The sequence below is a fragment of the Monodelphis domestica genome, chromosome 1 (genome assembly GCF_027887165.1).
Source record: "Monodelphis domestica isolate mMonDom1 chromosome 1, mMonDom1.pri, whole genome shotgun sequence".
NCBI classification, from domain to species: domain Eukaryota; kingdom Metazoa; phylum Chordata; class Mammalia; order Didelphimorphia; family Didelphidae; genus Monodelphis; species Monodelphis domestica.
Window position 1 is genome coordinate 504392660 of NC_077227.1, and position 17858 is coordinate 504410517.

General features: G+C 39.0%; 1 protein-coding gene across 4 annotated transcripts in view; it reads left to right on the top strand.

Annotated features, from left to right (window-relative positions):
- B4GALT5 (beta-1,4-galactosyltransferase 5) overlaps positions 1–12002 on the top strand; it is a 99362-nt gene extending 87360 nt beyond the window's left edge. For all 4 annotated transcript variants that reach the window (XM_001369349.4, XM_056812956.1, XM_016427616.2 and 1 more), the window contains exons 4-9: positions 657–781; positions 2949–3065; positions 4230–4417; positions 6258–6380; positions 7997–8098; positions 8906–12002. In XM_001369349.4, the coding sequence (XP_001369386.1) occupies positions 657–781; positions 2949–3065; positions 4230–4417; positions 6258–6380; positions 7997–8098; positions 8906–9053 (803 nt within the window). In that variant the 3' untranslated portion in view covers positions 9054–12002. The remainder of the gene's footprint in view (positions 1–656; positions 782–2948; positions 3066–4229; positions 4418–6257; positions 6381–7996; positions 8099–8905) is intronic.
- Positions 12003–17858: the final 5856 nt, after the last annotated feature.

Sequence of the window (17858 nt, forward strand, 5' to 3'; positions counted from 1 at the left end):
ACTTGGGCTCTAAAAGGTTTGCCATCATTGCACTAGGGTATATCTTTTCCCTCAGCAGGCTGGTTCATTTTCTTTTTTGGGAGTGGGGAGATTCATCTTGATTTCATATATAGCTTGAGTGGTAGAATCAATCTGTATTTATAATCTCAATTCTCTTCACAGTTTGCCAGGCAGCCTTACCTACAAAATAATAAAGTCCATGTGTGGTACCTTGAGCCTATACTCACTGGAGAATGACATCAGAAACTATGGACCTGTACTTTCTTTGGGAATGTAATTTTGCCCTGTATTAAATTGGCAGGACTTTTGTTTCAACTGATAGATTATTGTTTATTTCTTGCTCCCTTTTGAGCAGGTAATCTTAATTGAATGATTCTGTCTAGGGTTTCTAGCACTCTCAATGAATGAGAACATTTGGGTTGCCTGGTTGTGAGGGAAAAAGGATTGAGCAACCATTTTCAACTGCTGTATTGGTTTGTCTCAGTCATGACCCTGTAGGCGATGTAACCAGAGGTTAAGCTGACACATAAGAAGCTAGAGATGAGATAATTTCTAGCATTTTTTTAAGCACTTGGAAAACTTATGGACAGCTGCAGAGTAGCACACTGGTATGTGGATTTTCTGAATTTTCTCAATCCTTTCTTTTCTATCTTCAGAGGGTCCAATAGATATAAATATGAGTGAAATCAGAATGGATGACATCCATGAATTCTTCTCTAGAGACCCTGCCATCAAGCTTGGAGGTCATTGGAAGCCCAGTGATTGCATGCCTCGTTGGAAGGTAAACTAGAGTCCAATTTACCAGAAGGTAAACCAGTCCAGGAGGCTCATTTATGTTATAAGCACTCCTGATAATGGGGCTTAAACTTATATTTTACTTGAAACAGCCATCTCAAGTAGCTATTATGAGTCTAAATATCCTCATTTGACTTGGCTGTTCACATAGCTGAGGCAAGTCACAGATGAGATTTGAACTCGTCTCCCAAGAACCCTTTCCTATACTATATCAAACTACAACTATGTTTGTTAATTTACTTAACTAATAATTATCCAAGAACAAAAATTTAATGTTTTTGAGGGGATAGCTCCAGAGCAAGGATTTTTTGACCAGTGACCCTTTTGTGCAAAGAAACTTATTTATTTTTAGGCTTTGCTTCTCTTGATATAAAACAATTGCCAGCATTCCTATGAAGACACATTGCCTTTTTACTTCTTCTCAGAGATTCAGGGAATGTTATGTTGGTCACCTTCTGGGAACAGGCCACCAAAAATGGAAGAGCTGTATCTAATCTATAGAACAGTAAGCAGATCTGTCTTGTTAACAAGCAGTAATTTATTTGGTGACTTGGACTAAAGTTTTGGTGTTTCTCTCCCCCCATTTTATAAAAGGGATAATAGTCAGCTTAATTGGGAACCTTGTATTCTATCAATAGGTTCCAGAAGAGATACCAGAGAAAAATGAATATATATGGCCCCTGTGTATTGTTTTGACCTAGACATAGAATAGCTGGTAAAGCGTGTTTATGAATGTTAGAGGAAACTTAAGGGACAAGATTGCATTAGCTGGGTTATATCTAAACTAATATCAGTTCAGTTTCTAGAACTAATTTACCAGTAATGAAATTCACTTGAAGTCTAGAAAAGACTAAAAGCCTTTAGAAATTAGAAATACCATTTTATTTGAGGAATATTTTACTAATTCCCTTTCATTCACTGAGTCACATGGGACTACTTGCTGGTCTCTGATCTGGTCTTTTACCTCCTCTATTGTTATAAGGAAAAGTTAAATTATGTAAGAAAATGTGTACGTTTGCAGAGAAGTGGCATGAGACCAGCAGGAAGATGCTGGAAGTTTGAAGGAAGGGGTTTAGACTGTTACTGAGGCTATTAGCTGCTCTCTCTCTCTGGAGAATATCTTAAGGTAGTAGCTGCATTTTCTTAGAGACTGATCCTATCCTGTCCTGCTTGCTGTCTTGGTTGCTGTATTTCATTGAGGCAGCAGTTCCTAATGATCCTGAACCATCTGCAGTGATTATGAGACCAGGCCTGGGTCCTTTTGGATCTAGGACCTTCCCTGAGCCCTATCAAAGGCTTACACAGACCCTTTCCTTAAGCCCAGCTAAGGGGGTTTTAATTGTAGGTTTAGTCAAGATCAGGGATTGGGGATTTAGGCAGTTAGGGAGGATTAGAGTAGGAAATTCACTCTGAAGAAATCTCTGTAAAGAGATATTTAGATCTGTGGTGTTTAGATAGTTGACATTAGTTTAAGATTATCCCAAATCCCCTTTTCATCTTCCCTTGTTTAATAAATCCAAAAATCTGTCCCTGTTATTTAGTGGTCTGTGTTTGTTACCTCAAGACAGGCTCTGCCTGGACTGGACCTGTTAGACCACAGTTGGCCTTCCCAAAACAGTTTCCTTCTGATACTGGCCTACAAGTAAACATCTAATTCCATCCCCAAACCACTCTTCCATTAATAGTATTCTTATGTCAAGATCTTAGGGATCACCTCTTCTAGGGAAGCTTTTCCTAGTTTTTCCCCTGCTTTTCACCAGATGAAAATTATCCTTTCCCCTCTTCCTTAAATTTTATGAACACCTTAGAGCCTTCCTTTATACTAAAGCCAATTTCCCCCTGCCCTTCAGCAAATAGAAATTAGCCTTGCCTTCTGCTTATGTTTTATAAAATATTGTGGATGTTTATACTTATTACCATGTACTTTGCATCATTCTTATTTGTATACCTGTTGCTTTTCTCCCTTCTCTATTTCTTTCTTTCTCTTTTAAAGCTTATCTGTTCTGTAAAGTCAGGAACTTATTTCCATTTTCGTTTCTGTAACACCAACTGTTCAATAGGCCCGTAATATTGTTTGAATTGAGTTGAGTTTCCAAGCAGAGCTGGCAAATGATCTGTGGATTAACTGTGTGGGCTCCTATTTTTTTTTATAGGTGGCAATTCTTATTCCATTTCGAAACCGTTATGAGCATCTCCCTGTTCTTTTCCGGCATCTGATTCCTATGCTACAACGCCAGCGTCTACAGTTTGCATTCTATGTTATTGAACAAGTAAGTGGGTTTGTCAGTAGATTACCACTCTCTTTCCCCAGATAAAGAGCCAGGAAAACCTAAGACCCACCATTGAACGGTCACAAACTGGTTTCTCTTGCTCATTGATGACAAATCTTTGAGTGGGAGACAGATGATTTGTTTGCTAGACCCTAGCACCATGCAACTGACCCAGGAACAAAGGCTTCTTGCATGATATTGGTGCTAAGCACTGTTCTTTGCTTTTTGGACAGTATCTCTAAGCACGTTTTCTGGGAGCTGCTTTAGGATGATAGGAGTCCTTGTGGTATAGAGGGAGGACCTGTTCTCTAAGCCAGATGATCTGGTTTTGGATGTAGCTTTGGGACCTGAAACCAAATTTCTTCTTTCTGGGCTTCATTTTCTTTATCTATATCATGAAGCCCATAAACTAGATCTCTGTGGTAGTCTAGTGTTCTGGGACCCGTAAATAGAATATGTGTATCTCAGAAGATGAACAAATTCTATATAATAGACCATTAGGAGTCTGGAGGTTCAGATAAACAATTACTTGATTAAGCAGAGGTATACAATAACACAACTTCCCTCTGTCTTCCATAAAACATACTCAGTGATCCCCAGGTTGGTCTCAAAAGGATCTTAGAAACTTCCTACTTACTTGTACATATTTTCCTTGCTCAAACAGGCCTCCTACTGAGTTTCAGGTCAGTCCACTTAGGGGCAAAGTTCACTCAGCCTACCTTGGATCTGCATCATAGCCTCCTGAGTCATTTTAGGTGGTGCTAATACAATGAGAACATCTTGAGGGAAGAGAAACGATCAGAAGAAAATTCATACCTTCACTCTTAGCCACCTTAAGCAAAACTGTTTCTCCTCATTCTGTTAAGTCTCTGTTTCTGTGCTACTGAGGCATAAAACTTGTCATTTTTATTGATGACTTTCATTTGTTTTCTTGTGAAGAGGGAGGAAATTGCAGGGCCCATATTTATAGTGCTGTGCACTCCTATATCTCTGTCCTCCCCTATCTAACTTACACCTCAGAAAATTGAGGAACCAAAGTTAAATGATTTGTCCTGTGTTAGGGAAAGACAAGGCCAGAGCTAGAGCTGATATGATTCACTTTCCCTTGTTGGGACAGTAGCATGTTTGTGAGAGTCCACTGAAAAATAAAACTTCCCTTCACAGGCCGGTACCCAACCCTTCAATCGTGCCATGCTCTTTAATGTTGGCTTTCGTGAAGCAATGAGAGACTTGCATTGGGATTGTTTGATTTTTCACGATGTGGATCATATACCAGAAAATGATCGTAACTATTATGGATGTGGGCAAATGCCAAGACATTTTGCCACCAAGCTGGATAAGTATATGTATCTGTAAGTGTCCATCTAAATACTGTGCTTAGCAATGGGAGGAGGGGAGGATTCTGTAAATGAAAGGGAAAATTTGATTCCTGCCCTAAAAGGAGCCTACGGAGATCAGCAGTACAATAAAAATGTATGAGGGGTAGAGCAGCTAGGTGGCTCAGTTGATTGAGAGCCTAACCCAGAGATTCAAATCTGATACTTCTAAGATGGAAGATAAGAGTTTGAAAAAATAAAAGACAAGAGTTTAAAAAGTTGCATTAGAGGTATCAAAGTAGATAGAAGGCTAGGCCTGGAGTTAGGAGGACCTGGGTTCAAATTTGGCCTTAGGTGCTTCCTAGTTGTATAACTCTGGGCAAGTCACTTACTCTGTTTGTCTAGCCCTTGCCCTTCTGTCTTACAGTTGTTTCTAGGGCAGAAAGTAGTTTTTTAAAAAAATCTATTAAAGAGGTCATTTAGAGAGAACCAACTCATTTGGTTCAAAATTCAAGGTTATTGGCACTGGAGGGGGAGAGAAGACTTTCATGCAGGAGGTGGCAATTGTAAAAATAACTTTGGCAAGTTATAAAATATTTAAGGTGGTTAAACTGTTCCAATATAGATTCAAAACTTTTCAAAAATGTTTAATCCACCAATCAGGTTCAAATTGTTTGAATACTTTCAGATACTTTTGATAGAGGTAATCAAAAGTATCCTCAGTGATGAAGTGAAGCTCAAATTTGACTTCCCTTCAGGGCCAGGTGGAAGGATGCTAAAGAGACTCTTATAAACATAAAATGTTTATTGAAATATATAAGGATAAAAAAAGGGTTTCTAATTCTAAGGGATTCTAACCACTCAAATAAACTCCCAGGTTCTGCAAGGAACCACTTCTCCTGTGTCTGCCTTATCTCACTAATCCAAATTTATACTATCTAAAACTACAGAGAGAGAGAGAGAGAGAGAGAGAGAGAGAGAGAGAGAGAGGAGAGAGAGAGAGAGAGAGAGAGAGAGAGAGAGAGAGAGAGAGAGAGAGAGAGAGAGAGAGAGAGAGAGAGAGAGAGAGAGAGAGAGAGAGAGAGAGAGAGAGAGAGAGAGAGAGAGAGAGAGAGAGAGAGAGAGAGAGAGAGAGAGAGAGAGAGAGAGAGAGAGAGAGAGAGAGAGAGAGAGAGAGAGAGAGAGACTAGGGCTATGACAATGGACAAAGGGGGGTGGGGGTGGTAATGCATGGCATGGATTCTCTAAAAGGTTCACTGTTGCTGATATAGGGTATATTCAGAGTAAAAGAGAGTAGTCTGATTTGGCTGGTATAGGGGAGTGCTTTTAAGGTAGTAGTTTTATATGAAGACTGCAGCATAGAGAAACAGGTGGCATAAGAGAAAAATTGACATGACCATCACTGTGTAGCTCAAGAGAGCAGCCCAAGAAACTTGTAGGATCAGTTAGGTGGCATAGTGGATAGAGTGCTGGCCCAGAGGTGGGAGGACCTGGATTCAAATCTAGTCTCGGATCCTTCTTAGCTGTGTCACCCTGCACAAGTCACTTAACCCCAATTGCCTAGCCCTTGCTGCACTTTTGCCTTGTTACTAAGATAGAAGGTAAGGAAGGAAATGGATACATATTTACCAAAATATAAATTGCCCAGATTAAGAAAAGAGGAAATAAAATATTCAAATACCTATCTTTGAAAAAAATTCAACAATTCAGAGCTATGCTACCTGAGAAAAAATAGCCAAAGGATTTTAGAAAGAGGAAATCATTGTAGTTGGAACAAGATGGATACCATAGAACATTCCTGCTCTTGAAAAATTTAACTAGTTAAATACAATATATAGATAGATGATGTATATTAACGGTATGATTTCTCTTTTAGGCTTCCTTATAATGAGTTTTTTGGTGGAGTGAGCGGCTTAACAGTAGAGCAGTTTCAGAAAATTAATGGCTTTCCTAATGCATTCTGGGGCTGGGGTGGAGAAGATGATGACCTCTGGAACAGGTATTGTTTCTTTCTCAAAGATCCCTTATCTTGGTCAGTTTGTGTGGGCCTAGGTTTTTTGTCTAACTTCATTAGTGTTCCTTGTGCTCCCTCCCTTGTGTCTGCTTATTAAGGAAAGACTTTGAAAACCCTAAATCCTATGTAGATGTGATCTCTTATCACTTGGAGGGGTTGGACACATGGATTTAGAAATGTTTTGTTTTTAACCAAAAAGAAGCAAATTTCCTCAGCACTGGTTGAAGTAGAAAGTATAGATAATGTGTCTGCCCCTTATGGTGTTTACAGTCTGGACCTAAACCCAGATATCTGTCACATAGAACAATAAACGGGGAATGCTTGAGAGGCACCACAGAGTGCTTGTGGATGTCCTCAGGTAAAGATTATTATCCTTGGAGGAGAACCCAGCAAAATGTATATTCATTATGTTGGATAGGGATCAATAACAAAGCAAAGAAGAAAAAAGACCATATAAATTTTTAAAATGAAAATTCATTTATTTCACAAGATGAACCTAAGGCATTTAGCTTTTGTGGTACAATGTAGGCAACCAGCTCTAATGGCTGTTAAGTATCCTTAAGTATCCTCACATTCTACCAAATGAGCTAGAGAAGGTAGTATAACATAAGGAGAATGCTGCACATTAGGAGACCTGGGTTCAAATTCTGGTTTTAAGTTTTTATTTTTTTCTGTGTATAGTCCTGGGCAATTCATTTCATTTCTCTAAGCCCCATTTCCTTACCTGAATGCAAGCAAATATATTATTTTATCAGCTTGGGAAACTTCAGTGAAAATGAAAAAAGCAAGAGCCAGGCCATCTTTATTTAGGAAAGTACCTGAGATATATTAAGAGGTTGATGAACCCAGGTCTTCCTGCATCCAATTCAGAACTAATCTACAATGCCATACTGCCTGCCTCTTAAATGAGTTAATAACTCATTTTAACCCACTTCATCAATGATAAAATCCCATCAGAAAACATAAGCTGCTAATATACTCTGCTAGATCAGTTTATCCTGTGAGTTTGTAAATGGCAGTTTATTTTTTATTTTGAAAGTTGTGCCTTAGGCCAAGGAAGTTTAATATATAGGATTGAGAGGTCCCTTCCAACTCAAAATTCTAGGAAATTGTGTCATACTATTCACCCTAGCAAGACAGCAGTCATCTTTGTGTTTCCAGGGTCCTTAAAAAATAGATTTATGAATTATTCTGTTGGGAGTTTTAGAGGAATGATCTAGTTGGATGCTGGATGCCATAAACAAATCTTTGGGAAATCTCTTGTGTTAGCCTAATCAATACATCAGAGGTAAGATATGCTGTGTAACTTATTGAAGACGCTTGTTATTGTTCTTTTCATACTGAGTGTCATTAATCCTGAATTAGTTTAGTGCCAGAAAATTTGTCTTTCTTTGGGGTTTATTAGAACCTTGAACCTGCTTAAAGTTCAAAGAGGCAGTGGGACTTTTGTAGCCACTTAACTATGATTGGAACTATGTATTAAAAGCTGTCTCTTCTCTTTCTCTGAGACTCTTCCCCTTTCTCTCTTCCTTCCTGTTTCCCTTCTCCTCTCCTCTAAAATCTGTACCATAATCTAAAATCTAGTCCTCTTTGTCTTTCAGAGTACAGAATGCAGGCTACTCAGTGAGCCGACCAGAAGGTGACACTGGAAAGTATAAATCTATCCCTCACCACCATCGAGGAGAAGTGCAGTTTTTAGGGAGGTAAGTATAATTTCTTTGTTCATCACAAAGATATCCTCAATGCTATCTGTCCCTAAAGGTTTCAATTAACTTCTGCCTCTAAGATCTATTTAATGGCAGCTGCTTCACAATGCTTGAAATTCTACCTTCATTGTTTAAGTAGAATGCTGGCATGAATGCCAGGCTGTCAATGAAAATTGATAGTGAAATCTTTCAAGGAAGTTGGTAATTCCATTTCTTTTTGCCACCTATTCCAAACTCTTTTAGGAATTAATCAGCATTTGTCTAAGTGAAGGAAGATCTTTTCATACCTTTCCTTGCTCTTGTAACAGGGCGTGTGTGTGTGTGTGTGTGTGTGTGTGTGTGTGTGTGTGTGTGTGTGCGTGCGCGTGCGCATGCGTATGCATACACACACGTATATATGTGATATATATTATGCTATATATGTGTATATATATGTATATATACATATATATCACAAGGCTTAGTTCTTTCAGGTCTTGCTGACTTTCTAGCATCCTTGTTATTGTCTTTCTCCTACTGGTAGCCAGTTTTTGCTGGCTCACAAAGATTATGATTTTTTTTTAAAATAGACAAACAGGGTTAAATGACTTACCTAGGATTACACAACTAGGAATCTTGTTGGTCAGAATCATGGTATCTTCAAAACAGAAAACTGAAAATGATACTTTAGATTGGACCCCTTTCCAGAGTTTTCTCTTACCTGTTCTCTACTGTCTTGTCTACCCCCCTTCCCCAATGAAGTGTTGAAAGAGAGACTGGATTTAACTTTAGAACTGAGCATATTGGTGTTTTGTCCTTGAACAGGTATGCACTACTGAGGAAATCAAAGGAAAGACAGGCTCTGGATGGCCTCAATAACTTGAACTACTTTGCAAACATCACATATGACGCCTTGTATAAAAATATAACTGTAAACTTGACACCAGAGCTGGCTCAGGTGAATGAATATTAAGGGGAGAGGAGATGAGTTTGCTTTACCCATTACCAAGAAAACCTGGTGAGATGTGTTGTGAATCTACACAGGAAGAGAATAGGAATACACGGGCTGGTGAAGGATCACAGGGTTTGAAGAATACTGCAAAATGCACTCCCAAAATGTCTTCGCTCCCCAGGTCTAGTTGGATTGTGTTGCCGGTTTGGGAGCCTCATTCATCAGGACTCACTTTCTATTTTCCAATGATGAGAGTTTGTCCTGCTCTCCTTTCCACTGCACCTCCTCCCTACCCACCAAATCCCTATGTCCTGTTTCAGCCACAATCTCCAGGACCAGAACTGTGATTAGACATGGCCGTCGTCCTGCCACGGAGCTTGTTCTTCTGAATGACATCTTCATCTTTGCTTTTGGAGGCAAAGAAGCAATCCCACTATTAGGGCAGCTGCCTTTCTGGAAGAGCAAATGAACCATTCCTCATCCATCCTGCTCCATTTATGGTGTTTTTGTTTTGTTTTTTTTTTACTTATGGGGGGAGGGAGAGGGTATATAGAGATATATAACTGTTGCTTCTTGAAGAAGCAAAAGTGTAAATAAGCTGTGTAAATTGCCTCTTTTTTTAAATTTAATTTTACTATTGACTTGGATTCAAGCAGAGAGTTTACATATTCAATCACTTATTTAGTTGACAGGTGCCAGGCTTAGTTTAAATGTAGTTGCAGTGTGTCGTTATTTTATCATTGAAATTCTGGCTTCTTGGGGTGACATTCAAAAAGGAACAAAACATCTGATTTGTCTGTTTCATATCTTTTATAGCAGATGTCTCCTCCATTTCCCCTTCCTGGCCTCAACTTTTGATGTTGACTCTTGTTGTGGACCCCTTTTCTTAGTCACTCCCCTCACCCCTGGAGGGTGTAAAACATGACTATGTCTTCCCAGAGCCAGATCCCTCTCAAAAGCTTGTGCACGTACCCCAAACTCTCTCTGAGACCATTGCTCATCTTTGCTCTATCAGAGAAGTTTCAGCTCTCTGGAAAACTGCTAGCCACTCAAGTTTATTCCTCAATTACCAATGGCTTCCATGGTTCCTCCTCACTTTGGTCTTTATTCTTTAAAAAAAAGAATTGGTTTTTTTTTAATCATTAATAAACATTTAAAATCTTTAAAATTCAGCCAGGGATTGGATGACGCAAATATATCGGTCAGTGAGCAAAAGCACAGCAAAAAGGAGAATGTTGACCAAGTAATACATTGGCAACAATTAACAACTTCTGAAGTCTGAGAATGAAAATACTGTTCAGATCTCCTGCTTTATGAGGCCTGATTCAATTACATTTTTGTTGGTGTCTCTTAATTTTTGTGTGTGTGTACAACTCAACTCACCAGTTTTATAGGACCCAAAAAGATCTCCCAAAATGTCTGATTTGTTATTACTTTTTAACGTAAAGTATATTTATATATTGTGATTGGGAATCCTCTCTGAAAAGTACTTCCTATTTTCTTTTTACTCATTTGCCTTAGTTTGACTTCTACTTCCAAAACTTTCATGGTTTACATAAGTGTGTAACAGATGTAGAAATTCTTTTTTCTGTTGCATGTTTTTGGGTCCATGGACATATGATCCCCATGCCCATTGGGTGTGGGTGTGATTGCCCAAGACTGGTTGTTTTTGTTTCTTTGTCTCTTGGGGACTCAACTGGTATCTAGAAAATGTGGTATTATAGGTTGTCATACTTATCAGCTCATATGAGAGTGCAGAAAACTGTTCTTGAGAAAGCTGGTAATCTGTCATGTTTTTAAAAAGTATTTTGAACACACGTGCTTTACAACAACTTTATGAGGGAACACTATACACAGGATTTTTGTTAATAGAGCACATAGCAATAAAGATTTGATTTTGTTCCCTTACCCTTCCACCCCTCTCCCTTAGGAAATGCAAAGGGCCATTTCAAATTGTTAACCCCAAGCTCTCCCTTTCTAAGCATTGGAAATGTAAGCACTGTGCTAATGTGATGGTCAAGGATATTTTGGATTGATTTGCTCTTCAGCGTTTTAATTGAAATATCCTCCATATGGTGGGTGATGTATGTGTAAACCAAGATTTTAAACTGATTTCTATTAGTAACAAAGTTCTGTTTTGAAAATATTTGCCCCAAAGTGTCACCTGATTGGGGGGAGGGGTTGAAGGAGCAGATTTGAGACACAACCTGAAAAAGGTCTGTTTCATTGCATAAAACAGAATCACTTGTATTCATTTGTAATCACAGGTTTCTTTCTTCCTTTTTTTTTATAAAGGTGGGATCTCCTAATGTTGCACTGTTAAATCATCACATTAGTCAAGTGTATTAAGAATGAATGAGATTGTTTAAAAAAACAAAAACATACAGACAAGTATGGTTTTTTTAATGATGTAAAAGAGGTTCATTTTTAAAACAAAAGCTTACAGCACAGGAAAAGACAAAATTATCCTTAGGAGTTTTAGCGGTTTGAATTCTACAGGGCCACTGATCAGCCCCTCCTTCAGGAGCCTAAAGTGTAGGGAACAGATGAAAAATGGGAGTCAGTTTCCTGCCCCAACCTTCCCAAACCCTTTTGCCCCCCTTACAGATTTATATGGGGATTCTATTAACTAAAAACCGGTTTAGAATCCTTGCCAGAGGTTCTTTCTTGATTATAGCTGAGCATCAGCTCCAAATATGGCTTATCTATAGTCACCATTTCAAATGGCATCAAAATGTAGGTCACTTTTGTCCATCACTAGGTTTTTTGAACTTGCCCTTTATGTTTTTAAGTGGTGCCGGGGGTACATTTTTGCACTGAACTCTAAAGATGTTTTAAAAACAAAAAACAGACCACACACTTTTCACAAAAGTAGTCCTTTGTCATTATCTTATTTACTCATGTGTTTGTACATTTTTGTATGTTAATTTATGAATGATTTTTTCAGTAAAAAAAATACATATTCAAGAATGAGACTTTGGTGTTATCACTTTATATCCATCTCTGGCTGTTTGTCTAGTATCATTTTCTTTTCAGATTTATATCTCCCAGTCTTCTTTGGGATCCCTGAAACCCCTTTTGTCTCCTAGTACAGGCCACACAGCATTCATCCTTTCTCCTATTTGTTGTTAGAGCTATTCTATTGCATACAGAAGATGTTTGAGATCAAGTAACAAGTGGATTCAAGTAGTATATTTGCCAAAATAGACTGTTATGTAATTCAGTCAACAAACATTTAAGTGCTTACTGTGGAGCCGGCCGTAATTTTCCTGAAGGCCCTATTACAATCAGGTTGCTGCATAGTCAGAGGCAAGAGAGACAGATTATAGAGATGGGCTATTATCTGGATATAAAGGCAGAGTGTTATGGTGGAAAGAAACTTGAGTTGGAAGGCCAGAGACCTCTGTTCTTTTCCTGGCGTTACCATTGACAATGGGTATGATCTTGGGAAAGTTCCTTTCTCTGGGTGGTTCAATGAGATCTAAAAGTCCCTTCCAGAGAATCAATGAACTCGAGAGGCAGAATGAAAGACATTTTCTTTTTCTTTTTTCTTTTTTTTTCTTTTGGTTACAAAATCATTTTATTTCCCTCCCTCCCCTCTCCCACCTCTCCCATAGCCGATGCACAGTTTGACTGGGTATCGCCTGTGTTCTTGATCAGAACCTCTTTCCATGTTGTTGGTATTTGCAATAGGATGTTCATTTGGAGTCCATTTCCCCATTCATATCCCCTTTGACCCATGTCATTAAGCAGTAGTTTTTCTTTAGTGTTTTTACTCCCACAGTTTTTCCTCTGGATGTGGATAGTATTCTTTCTCCTGTACCCCTCTAGGTTGTTCAGGATCACCGCATTGCCACTAATGGAGAAGCCCATCACATTCAATTGTACCACAGTGTATCAGTCTCTGTATAATGTTCTCCTCTCTCTGCATCACTTCCTGGAGGTCATTCCAGTTCCCATAGAATTCCTCCACTTTATTATTCCTTTGAGACAATAGTCAAAAGGAATCATCACCAACAGACAGCACAATTTGTTCAGCCATTCCCCAACTGAAGGGCATCCTCCCACTTTCCAATTTTTTACTACCACAAAGAGTGCAGCTATGAATATCCTTGAACAAGTCTGCTTCCTTATTATCTCTTTGGGATACAAACCCAGTAGTGCAATGGCTGGATCAAAGGGCAGACAGTCTTTTATCAGAGAGACATTTTCTGTACATACAGCCAGTATGAGAATTTGTTTTCTACATTTGCCACAAGGGTTTTAGTTTTATTTTTTTTCCCCTAATACTTTATATATGGTGTCTCATTTGATTCACACAACAACCCTATTCTCTCCATGTTACAGATGGTAAAATTGAGGTTGAAAGGGCACTAGGGCAGCAGTGTTTAAAACAGCATTTGAACTCAAGTCTTCCTAACTCCCAAGTTCTGCATTCTATCTGCCTTGGTTTCTATTATGTCATTTTTAGTGAGATTAAACTGCCTTTAAGTGTGGTGTTTTCATTTTCTTCCCTAGATCAATTAGGAGATTTTAATCAGCTCTAGATATGACTTGTTCTCAGAGCAAAAAGGACTACGGTCCTGTCCAGTTCTGTTGTTCTATGATTCATTTAGTATTTTCTAAAATTTCTCTTAGTTTTTAGCTCATTTGATCAAGTTTAAGAATTAGATTTTGTTTTGGCCTTCCCCATCCACAGTGAAAAGTATTTTGCGCAAATATTAACTTGGTATTTGGGCTCTTGCAATGACTTTTCCTTTCCAATTGGTCTGCCTGGTTAAAAAAAAAAATTCTTTGACCCTCTATTTACAGATTCAGAAATTGAGTAAACCAAGGCTCAGGAACTTGCCCAGGGTCATACATGCAGCAATGGTGGACTGGCTGGCTCTGGAACTTGGGGCCTATTCCATTAAACATACTGTTTCTGCTTAACTGTAAAATCTGCTTCTGAGAGAATTATTGCCCTTCCCCCTCACTTCTCCTTTCGCCACCTGGTAATTCTGCTGCTGCTTCATTTTTTGTAAGGCCACCTACACCCTGCCCTTGGCAGAAGTCCAAGCTCTACTGTAGGAATGAGGAGGTGGAAAGAGGAAAGACCTTTTTGCCTTAGGGCTACGGGAAATAAATTTGAGGGTGTGATTCAAGAAGAAATTAAAGAATGCTAGAGGAAGCCTTCTGCCCACAGCTGCTCCAAGTGATTGCACAAATGGTATAACCTTTCCTGTATGATTTGCCCTTGCTTCTGGCACTCCCTGTGAAGATAAATAGGAATCAGACACGAATCATAAAATGTGTTCTGGTTTATGAAAGGAACTAAACCACCTGCCCTTCCTCCGGAGGGTAAGAAAAAGAAATACTATAATACTAGAAAACAGGATCTTGTCTGATTGGCAAGTGGATCCTATCTTGTATGACCTTAAACTGGTCACTTCACATCTTTCTTCTCCCTCACTTTAATCTGTATTTCCTAATTTCATCATGATCATCTAGACAATGGAGATAGAGGTGTGAACATCAAATGTGATAATAATCATGAACACACAGGGTTGGACAAAATGCCAAGATTTTTGGCTTAATTATATAGTTAGTAACTTTTTTCCTGAGGTTTTTTTTATTCTAATTTTAACAACCACAAAATCAGATTATTCCCTTATGAAAAGCAGAACAGAAATGAGATTATACATCTTTAAAGGATACCACATATTGTTTGCTTCTCTTTCTAAAGTATAAAATAAACTCAGCTTGTTATTTTCAAAGTTGTCCTTGGTTCAGTTCCTACTGACCTTCCTTCTTTTTCATGTCTTTATTTTAACTGCTTTGATAACCCTCTTTTTTTTTTAAACCTGTTACAAACTTATGTATAGTCAAGCAAAACAAATTCCTACTATAATCATGTGCAAAAACAACATCTTAGTTGGTACGCTATGTCCAACATGTCTCTAGAGGTGAGTAGCAATTTTTATTGAGTTTTCCAGAACTGTAGTTGATCCTTGGGCTGATGAGAGTTGCTACCTCTTTCCAAGTTGTATTACTGCATAAATTGTTCTCACTTCACTTTGCATTGCTTCATACAAGTCTTCTCTGGTTTCTCTGAAATCATCCCCTTTTTAATTTTTAAAGCACAATGGTATACCATCATTTTATATCCATAACTTTTCAACCATTCCCCAATTTATGACCATCCCCATAGTTTCTGATTTCTTACTACCACAAAAAGGATTGGATAGTCCTCTTACTAGTTGTTGTTTTTTTTAATTTGATAAGCCTCTTCTTAAATCTTCTCTGAGTCCTTCCCCTCTACTACAATTGAAAAAAAGAAAAACGAAATCTTGAGTTAAGTATGTATAGTCAAACAAAACATCCTTGATTGCTTATGTCCAAAATGATACACATCTTATTCTGCTCCTTGAGTTGGTCACCTCATTGTCAGGAAGTGGCCAACGGGCTTCATTATCAATACTTTGGAAACTGGCTAGTCAAATAATTGATCAAAGTCCTGGTGGATTGTATAGTTTCCTGGGTTCTGTGGTTCTGCACCCTTTACCCTGAGTTTGTCTAAGTCTTCACAGATTTGTCTGAAATTGTCATCATTTCTTAGGGAACAGTGTCATTCTGTTCCATTTATATCCCCTAACTTATTCGGCCATTCCCCTATGGGTAGCCACAATCCCTTAGTTCCCAGTTTCTTGCCACTATAAAATGAGCAGCTTGCTTTTTTGTTTTGTTGTTGTTTTTAATGTATAGGCTCCTTTAAATTTTTATCTTTTGTGGGGAGGGAATAGGGCTACTGGTGGTATCATTGGATAACAGGTTCCTTACAGTTCAGTGATATTTTTGAGTAGAGTCCTAAGTTTGTCAGAATTTATCTAGAATGGCTGGCTTACTTTTCAGCACTACTAACATCCGTGTACAACTCTTTTTTTTTTTTAAATATATTTTATTTGATCATTTCCAAGCTTTATTCGTTAAAGACATAGATCATTTTCTTTTCCTCCCCCCACCCCCCATAGCCGACGCGTAAGTCCACTGGGCATTAGATGTTTTCTTGATTTGAACCCATTGCTTTGTTGATAATATTTGCATTAGAGTGTTCATTTAGAGTCTATCCTCTGTCATGTCCCCTCAACCTCTGTATTCAGGCAGTTGCTTTTCCTCGGTGTTTCCACTCCCATAGTTTATCCTTTGCTTATGAATGGTGTTTTTTTCTCCTGGATCCCTGCAAATTGTTCAGGGACATTACACCGCCACTAATGGAGAAGTCCATTACGTTCGATTGTATCACAGTGTATCAGTCTCTGTGTACAATGTTCTCCTGGTTCTGCTCCTCTCGCTCTGCATCACTTCCTGGAGGTTGTGTCAAGAAGAATGAATGACAAATGGGAAAAAAAGAATGAATGAATGAAAATAATGGCGACTCAAATTCACGGGACCACAAGCTTTACAAAATGCTTCTGCGGACACTTGCTCTTATGAAGTGTGAGAGAAGCGTAAGGTGTTGTGTGAAGTCTGAAGAGGAAAGGGAGTGTGGAAATCGGGCTTCTTGGAGGAAAACTGGACTTTAAAAGATGAAGAAATATCCAAACAGAAAGGGTTAGGGAGGATGTGATAGGTATATAGAATAGCTAATGCTGGGAGTCTGTTTGCCTTGAGAACCCAGCGTAGGTGTGTAGGGAAGTAGTAGTAATAGTAGTAGTCTCTCGGTAATCAAGGATGATGATTGTCTTTGTGTGTTTTTGTGCACAAAGACACTTGTGCGTGAAGATTTAAGTGGGAAAGTCGATGCACAGAGACAGTCCCACTCTCTTGGCGTTGGAAGCCTGGGTCCAGTGGCATGAAAAGTTGTTACACCTGGAGACTTCCTCAGCTGCATTGGATGGCTGTGTTGTCCTTTGTGCTCCAACACGCCCTAAGCACTCCACAGTGCTTTGCTGCGTCGCCATCTCAGCCGGTTTCTTCCGTCTGTTTGGCCAAAGTGGTCTTCACATGCTGGGTGAGCAAAGCCCTGGTTCACCAGGGGTCGATGATCCAATGGCTACCCTCACAAGGTTTGGCCGGCCTGTCGAAGATGTAGGGAAGTAGGGTAGTGTCTACCAGATCATTTTCCAGATGATTAAACAGGCCAGGAAAGGGGAATTGACTTGTCTAAAGTCACACCTGAACCTAATACTCTACATTTTACTCTGCTGCCTCCCCAAGAGGATATAGGTTTCCTCTTAGTTAATGAAGGATTAAGAAGCCACTGAATCCAGAAACTCCCCCATAAAACTCCTGTCCCCTAAGCAGACTAAATGGTCATTTTAAATAAGTTTTTGGTTATAAAGTATTATACATATTGCCACTTTTTTTCTCTCACAATAGTCCCAAGATAATAGATGGGACAAATTTAATTATACCCATTTTATAAATAACACTGAAGTGTGAAGAAGTTATGATTAATTTGAGTTTGCCCAGCTAGTTAGCAAGCTGGACCTCCACATCAGGCCTTTTGACTACAATGGAGAAATGAGAGCATTGCTCATGAGAATTTGGGTTTGGTGGAGAGAGGATGGAGTGGGGAAGTGTGAATCCTGTGGCTGCTGGGTAAGTACTAGATTTCCTGGTCAGGAAGATAATCATTGAAGGCAGGTGTCCCCACCCTAGATTCCATGCCACTGCTCTGTTAGTGACCCAGGAAATGTGTGTGTGTTTTACTCTGCTGCCTCCCCAAGAGGATATAGGATTCCTCTTAGTTAATGAAGGATTAAGAAGCCACTGAATCCAGAAACTCCCCCATAAAATGCCTGTCCCCTAAGTAGACTAAATGGTGGGGAGGTGGTTTCTGCTTCC